At 39.6% G+C, this 8,424-nt stretch overlaps 1 protein-coding gene and 1 pseudogene across 1 annotated transcript; one reads left to right on the top strand and one right to left on the bottom strand.

The window, feature by feature from the left end:
• Window positions 1–531: 531 nt before the first annotated feature.
• On the top strand, window positions 532–3,322 carry LOC114827636 (WD-40 repeat-containing protein MSI3-like; annotated as a pseudogene).
• A 1,269-nt stretch (window positions 3,323–4,591) lies between these two features.
• LOC114827635 (basic leucine zipper 23-like) lies at window positions 4,592–6,727 on the bottom strand. Its single transcript, XM_029109745.2, has 2 exons — window positions 5,517–6,727; window positions 4,592–4,949 (listed from the first exon to the last, which is right to left on the bottom strand). Exons 1-2 carry the CDS (start codon window positions 6,283–6,285, stop codon window positions 4,921–4,923), a joined length of 798 nt encoding a protein of 265 aa, XP_028965578.1. The 5' UTR covers window positions 6,286–6,727; the 3' UTR covers window positions 4,592–4,920.
• Window positions 6,728–8,424: the final 1,697 nt, after the last annotated feature.

Raw genomic sequence — 8,424 nt, 5'->3', positions numbered from 1 at the left:
ACAAGAAAGCTATATAAAATTTGAACAACTTTGTGCCATGTTCGCCGTCAAGCCAATATAGTTGCTCATTGGATAGCTAGGTTCAGTCTAAACGTTGGCAGCCATCTTGAATGGCTTGACCACCCTCCTAGTTTCATTATTGACCTCCTTGTGGAGGATGGTCTATGTAATTTACCTTGCACTGCCCCTCGCAGCTGTTCTTAGCCTAAGAATCAATCTGCTACTATTGTTTCTCTCAAAAATAAAAAATAAAAAATAAAAAACACAACTATGAAGAGAACATTATCCTTCAAACTATACTTCACAAAAATGCTAGTTACCAACTATCAAGTACCAACATAAGAAAATGGTAGCATAAGTTGTTTGTGAGTCACGTACAATTGTTGACAATTGTAAATCTCATAATGGGTCCTTACAAAAATGGTTTTCCCTTGTAACCATAAGAAAAATATGGGCTTCTATTGCTGGGCAACAAAAGAGACCCCATACAAATTAACCAGCCCAGATACATGCCCATCAAAATAACCAATTTTCTTCCCCGTTCCCCTATAAACCCTTAGACATTTCCCAACGCTCTCTTGAGTCCCTCCTTCATTCAGACCAACATTTGGCGGGAAATCAGAAAGAAGCGGAAAATGCGAAAGAGCTCGAATTGACTGCCGCAGCCATGGCGGAAGACCAGGACCAAGAATCGGCTGTCTTAGAGGAAGAGTACACGGTCTGGAAGAAGAACAGCCCTTTCCTCTACGACCTCATCATCTCTCACCCTCTCGAATGGCCGTCTCTCACTGTCCACTGGGCTCCCTCGGCGCCGCAGCCCCACACCGACCCATCTCTCGCCGCCCACAAGCTCGTTCTCGGGACCCTCACTTCCGATGACTACCCCAACTTTCTCATGGTCGCCGACGCCCTCCTACCCACATGCCAACCCAACTTTGGCGCCATTTCGGAAAATGAACCTGTGATGCCTAAGGTACTGAAAGATCGGTCCTTTACTCTCATTTTGGAGAAATAATTTCTCGTTACCAATTATTACTTATAATTTCCAGAATATGAAGTCGGTTCTTATTAATTTGAAGAAATGAATCATGGGTAATCTCATGCTTTGAGAATTATTTTGTGGGTACCAACTGTATGTTAAAATTTCTAGCAGCAAATGCTTAGTGTGGTTATAGGTGGAAATAACGCAGAAGATTCGTGTCTTTGGGGAAGTGAATAGGGCACGGTGGATGCCGCAGAAGTCGACTATTGTGGGTGCAAAGACCAGCGGTGCTGATGTTTATGTGCTTGATTGTTCCAAACAAGGAGGAAAGAAACATCAAGATGAGGCCTGTCATCCTGATTTGAGGTTAAGGGGCCATGACAAAGAAGGGTATGGCCTGTCATGGAGCTCTTTGTAGGAGGGTTACCTTTTGAGTGGTTCATATGATTGTAAAATCTGCTTGTGGGATGTTTCTGCTTCGGCTCAAGAGAAAGTGCTTGATCCAATCCATGTTTACGAGGTAAATTTGGGCTATAAACTTGTAGTTCTTGATAGGAGTTTTTCGAGTTTGTACTAGGTGTTCAGTGTTTTTAATGTGTGAGTTGTGAATGTCCGCTTTTTGCGTCGCGAAAGTGTGGTTGGAGATGTTTCATGGCATCCGAAGAATGAGAATCTGTTTGGATCCGTTGGGGATGATTGTCAGTTGATGATATGGGACTTGCGCACTAACCAAACACAGCATTGTGTCAAAACTCATGAGACGGAGGTGACCGCAACTTTAAACAATGTCATCTATATGATTGTGGCTTTTCAATATGTTTGTAAGATTTCACCTTCCGAGTTACTAACCCTTTTGAATTACAAAAGTACTGAATAGTAACTTATGTCATTGATTTTGTACCTGCTGAAAAAGAAGTATTTCGTCTATGGCTTCACATCTGGCACTGTTCTCTAAATTTCCTTTCTCATTCGTTTGATGATCTCAGATAAACTCTCTTTCTTTCAATTCATATAATGAATGGATTTTGGCCACAGCATCTTCAGACACCACTGTTGGTCTGTTCGATATGAGAAGGCTGACCATTCCATTGCATGTTCTGAGTAGCCATGGGTAAGCTTCCTATGCCTGCTCCTTGTAAAATCTATTATACTACCATCATGTTTTTTCATCGAAGGTACCGATATTATGTTAATGGTACATACTCTCTATGATGGCACGGTTGGCAAGTTTTTTATGAACTCTTTTGGGTTTGAAGTACAAAACCAATATCCTGTGTTTGATGTTTGAGTAGCCTGATTCCTGAATCTACTATTTACTAATTCTCAATTAGTTGTTTCAAGTGAGGCAGTTGAGTTTACAGCTTGTCTGCACTTCCATAGATTCTCCTGAATCTACTATTTACTAATTCTCAATTAATTGTTTCAAGTGAGGCAGTTGAGTTTACAGCTTGTCTGCACTTCCATAGATTCTTAATATATTGTGCAGTAGAAATTCCAAAACTCGGATTTTCTATGTGCTAATATAATTAGATTTTGAACCCAAAATTTTGAAATTATCAATGCATAGTTATGTATTTGGATACAGTTTCTCATGTCAAAAGAAACATATTATTGGGGCTTCATCATTTTTCATATATTCACGTTTGCAGGCCACAGCTGGTAAACCAAGATTCCTAATCCTGTATTTGTTTCTTCTCTTGCAGGGAAGAGGTGTTCCAGGTTGAATGTGATCCTAATCATGAAACCGTATTGGCATCCTTCGCTGACAACAGGAGGTTGATGGTTTGGGACCTCAACAGGTACTCGATTTCACAGATTGTTTTTGCTAGAAATGCTATTGTTTAGGTTCATCTTCTAGGTTATGTTCACTTCAACATGTTCCATTTGACTGCAACGGGATTATTGAGTTTATATCTTAGGATTAAAAACTTCAAATTTGTGGTTGTTTTACGCGGTGATGCGTTTTTAGGGTTGGGGAGGAGCGGGCAGAGGGAGATGGCGATGATGGACCGCCAGAACTTCCCTTCGCACACGGCGGTCACAAAGCAAAGATATCAGATCTCTCGTGGAACAAAAACGAGCCATGGGTCATATCAAGTGTTGCTGAAGACAAAACTCTTGAGGTTTGGCAGATTGCTGACAGCATATTTGGCGACGACGATGTTGTGCAAGTCCAGCCTTCCAATGTCTAATCAGAAAAACTCGACCGTGAACTTGAAGATAATTTTCGGTTCTCTTTGTCCTGTAAGAAGCTCTTGTTAGGAGCCATGTAGCTTAGAAATTACTGCTGTATAATCGGTTTGGCAAACTCTAATAAATCTTCAACTAGTTTTCTGTTCATTCTACATCCATAATCAAGAAACAATACGTAGTATGGTGCTACGAGGATCTTATAGCTTACTTGGTTAAATCGTTTGTTCATTTACGCTTCAGGGTGGATTAGTGTGGTTCCACCACGCGTAGGACAAAAGCATATTAGCTAGTGATTGCGAGGCTCAAATTCTTGGCCCGAGGAGACGCCAAAGGTCGTCCCAAGGTTATTCGACGTCACTCCTCAATTCGGCTGGTAAACTTCCGAATCTAAAGTTGTTTTGGGACTTTACATAAAAAATGAAGCATCTACTTTATAAACCATGGCCCCTTGTCAAAAGCAAAAGACATCCGACTTGAGTTTTCTGGGACTGTCTCATCCGACTTGAGTTGGTAAACCTGAAGCGAAGGCCGTTGCTGTCCCTGTCAGGAAAGATGCCAAACATCTCCCTTTCTATGAAGGCCACATGAATTAAAATCTAACAATCTTCTTCCTAGCAATTACTCTCAAAATATCATCTTTTCCATCACTTTGAATCCTTTCCCCTCATTTACGAATCAATCATCTGAAAATAACAGAAATAAAAAGAAGAAATTTTATAATGTTCGGTCCCTCGTGATGAAAATCAGGTTACTGAGATATCACGATACACCAACTCATGGTATGGATGAAAAACAACCGTACGAAATTCACAATCAGTTTAATGGGTGGGTTGGTTAGCATACGCACATTCTTCTCATCATTTGACTGACCATCGAAAGGCAGGCAATCAACCTACAGACATCCCCGTCCTTGCCATCGTCATCTTTACGCCAATGGTGGAAATAGGGTTTCCACTGACCTTCGCAATGGCCAGATGGCAGATGCATCACTCAAAGGGCAATATACTGTGAAATTTGTCCACTACTCACTCACCAATTGTGGATGACATGAATCAATTGAAAAAAATTAAAAATTGAGCTAGAACAAAAAGCTTCTTTCCCGACAGAAATGTAAACTTTGTTCCTTTTTACCAAAACCCTAGCTCTTTTAAGTTATTTGGTGCAGAGAAACACTAAATCAACACTCACCTGCTCACAGCTCATAGTACTGAAACATGAAAGGAATCACATGCCACCTTCTCTATGTTCTGTAATTCAGCAATCAAGAATTCACGTGGCTTAGAAGGAGAAGGAATGACCATATGAGAACTACTTATAGCAGATTCAAATGAAACTCGGCAAAACAACATGAGCCGGAAGTAATTTGGCTGATATATCAGTAGCCTAAAGGTAGTAGAAGGATAAGAGTCAAAAGAATTTGAGTTTCACAGAAAACCGCTAAGTTGCTCTGCCATAAGTTTCACTGGCTACACATCATCTAAGTTTACAGCACTAAAGGACATGCAAACTTAAATCAAACTTGAAGGATACTAGCAGTGAATCCGGCAAAACTTCAGCTTGACATCGATAAACCATACCCATTACAAGGACCAAACATATGGTTCAAGTAATAGAAAAATTGAAAAAAATAAAAATAAATACAAATCGACCTGAACAAAAGCTGATGCTGCAGTTCGAAGAACTACTTATTGCATGATGATATATGTACTCTTCAGGACAATGTCAATGCTTCCTTCCAGAGTTTTTCAGTTTGATGCTGCGGCTCGAATCCTTCCTAAAATGACAGACCATAATAGTCAGTTAAAAGATTGCACACTTCCAAGTTCCAAACAGCTGTTTCAAAGTCCATTAATTTCATGGACAACAAAAGAATAATCTTCAGCAACTCGCACGGGAGAAAGATAATTAGTAAAGTAAATACTACTGGTTTGGTTCATAATTAAGTTAGGTCACAAAGGGTTCATGCATATTTTGCAACTACGAAATTATTATGGATGATTTGTTTTGTTCATATATACAATGATTTGCCCATCTACCTCAATGAAATTAATCCTTTGTAACTAGATGTAGTGCCCAAGAACCATATATATGATGCATACACAAAAGACTTACGAGACAAGTTCTGTATATAAAGATTCAAAATTTCTCATGGTTAAAATTCAAATCCTACCTAAAATGCTTACAAAGAATCCAACTAAAACATCAGAACAGGCAACAAATATCAGATAACATAAATTACTGAAAAGTTAGAAAATAACTCCGATTAACCGACTGACAAATGCAAAATAGTCATAACCATAAGCCCACACAGTTCAAAAGATTAAGAGATCTAATGTCTTACTTTTCCTCTTGCTTGTGCCAGAAGAATTTACATTGGACGCCCCATTTCCAGGCCCACATCCAGGAAGCTCCTTGGATCCTCCATCCTGATTAACCAAACACTGAAGACTCTCAAAATCACAGCCGTTAAAATCCTGCCCATTCATCATTGCACCATCTCCACATTTCCCATCCATCCTTGGATGAGGGCAGTAAAGCTGATCATCATTACATGGATTCATAAAAAAGGCATTGGGCAGATTTGGGTTGGGCAGGCTCGGATTCACTGATTTCTGATATGGAAAAGACCCAATTTCTCCTTCAATCCTTCCTCGAATGTCAACAAGCAAACACTTGAGCCTAGCAATCTCAGCCTCCAATGCAGGCTGACCCTGCAACCTCATCACCAACTGCCGATTCTCAGCTCTCAAATTGACAACTTCAGCCTCCAACAACTTAACCCGCGCCTTCTTATTCTCGCGGTACTTACGAACTGCTACCTTATTACCCAAAGGCTGCTTCTTTGATTTCTTTTCCCCAGACTCACAAGTATCATCAGCCTTGTTTTCACTCGCTGAAGACACAATTTTAGTGTGGACATGAAAGCAAGTGTGTGTGTGGGAGTAATCGGGGCCAGGGGGGTTGCAAGTGTGGGTGTGAGTGCAAGCGTGAGTGTCCTTAAGCAGGTCATCAAAGAAGGTGTCCATTGAACAACTACTCGCAAGTTCACCGCCCATGTTTGCAGGCGAAAACACCTCCTGGTTCGAAAAATCAACCTCGTGGTCGTCCATTAGGGCAAAGAGCAAGCAACAAGCCCCAATCAAGTGAAAAAGCACCTAAATCTCCCGATAATCTTAACAGATGGAAACCAGAGAAACCCAGATGGAAAATTGAGCTTCTTGATTCGTGTTCTCCACGACCCAGATAAGATTTGAACAATACAAAGTCTAAAATCAATTAGAATTGGCTGAAAACCAAAGATTTCCAGCGCGGACGAATAACAGAAGGGACAATTCAAAGGGGTAAATTGATGAAATAATAGAACTACTCAACCCTAGGGAACAGAGAGGCGGTGGGAAAGGGGAGGAAAATACGATAAATATGAACATACCAGGGACATGGATTGGCTAGTGGTTCACAGTTTCCGCGGACTTTCTCTTTCAAAACTGAGTCGACTCACTTCGGATGTCCTCTCTCTCAGAGAGAATGTTTTATCGAGGTTGATCGTGGCCCTTCATTTGGCGATATCATGCGGTGAATACACACCGTTTAGGATTTTTCTTTTTGCGCAAAGGAGTTGAAAAAATAATTAGGTTTAGCCCCTAAGTGTTAGAACATACGTATTAACTTCGTAAGATTTTTAAAGTTTGAACCTTATAAGTTTTTTTTTTTTTGTCAAAACATAAACTTTATTACATTCTAATTGAAACGTTTACATTTTCAACAATAACGTTAAAAAGAAATTCAAGATCTAGGACATCTCAAAAGAAAACACCACTATATACGATGACATATGAAACCACAACGTGAACAGCAAGATTACCACTCCGTTTAACAAACAAGAACTTCACCTGCCCTATTTGAGGTGCCAAGGACTTAATATCATAAATGAAACAATCCAAAGTGGCATCCACCGAACAAACTCCTTGAATGTGAGTTTTATAGTTAAACTCACTTCTTTCTTTTCTCTCCCTCCTCCCCTCTCACTCCAAATCTATCTCTCTTTTCTTCTTTCTCTCTCACCCTTCTCTTTTTTATTTTACCTTTTTCATCTCTCCTCCAATCCACTCTCTTCATTCTCTCGATTCTTTCTCCCACTCCTCTTCCTCTCTATCTCTTCCGATCTTCTCACTTCTTTCTCTTTCCTCCAATCATCTCTTACTTTTTTTCCTCCTCTCTCCTCTTTCTCTCTTGACCCCTTTTTTATGGATCTTTTTGTCCAATTTAAGTTGTAAAATTTAAAAATTTTAAATCGCATACCAAACAAGTTTTTGAGTCTTAAAGAAAATTGTTTTTAAGAGAAATTCTTAAGAAATGTTTTGAAAAATTATAAAAATTTTCAAATAGTATACCAAATAAGCCCTTACATTTTTAACAAACGTTAAAAAGAAATTCAAGATCTAGGATATCCCAAAAAAAAAACACCACTATATGCGATAACATTTGAAGCCACAATGTGAACAGCAAGATTACCACTCCGTTTAACAAACAAGAACTTCACCTGCCCTATTTGAGATGCCAAGGACTTAATATCATAAATGAAACAATCCAAAGTGGCATCCACCGAACAAACTCCTTGAATCATTCGAATAAGAGCAGGAGCATCTGATTCAATCTCCACCTTCTCACATCCCAATTCCCTTCCCACCACCAGCGCCGCACGGACAGCAGCAGCTTCTGCCATGGCTGCACTGTGAAAAAAACCTCCCCCCTCCCCCCTCCCCGCCAACCATCTTCAACAAACCTGCAAAATCTCTCAACACATATCCGTAACCACCTTTCATTGATTGCCCACACCATGCCCCATCACAATTGAGCTTCAACGTCCGATAGTTTGGACGTTTCCACCTCACCTCTTTCCCCGCAAAAACCAAATGGGTAGCAGCACTATCACCCACATCCTTCTTCAGTTTCTTTTTTTAATGCTTTTAATTATTTAAAAAAAATGATAATTTTTAAATTTTTTAAAGTTAAATTAATCTTGATCGTTGAATTTCAATATTCACTTATTATCGTCCTATAAAGTAATAGGGAAAACTTTCATCATCCAACAAGCTACAAAATTTCATTCTCTCATTTGGTGATTATGTTGAAAAACCGAGTTTCTGGCAAGCTAATTGAACAAGCTGCATGTTTTCATCCTCACACTATTACTTCTATAATTTATTTGATGAGCTTTTATGGGAAATGATTTTATTCGAAATGCTTTT

Source organism: Malus domestica, chromosome 10, assembly GCF_042453785.1.
Source record: "Malus domestica chromosome 10, GDT2T_hap1".
Classification (NCBI taxonomy): domain Eukaryota; kingdom Viridiplantae; phylum Streptophyta; class Magnoliopsida; order Rosales; family Rosaceae; genus Malus; species Malus domestica.
The sequence above is the reverse complement of the archived record's forward strand: the minus strand, read 5'-3'. Positions and strand labels throughout refer to the sequence as shown.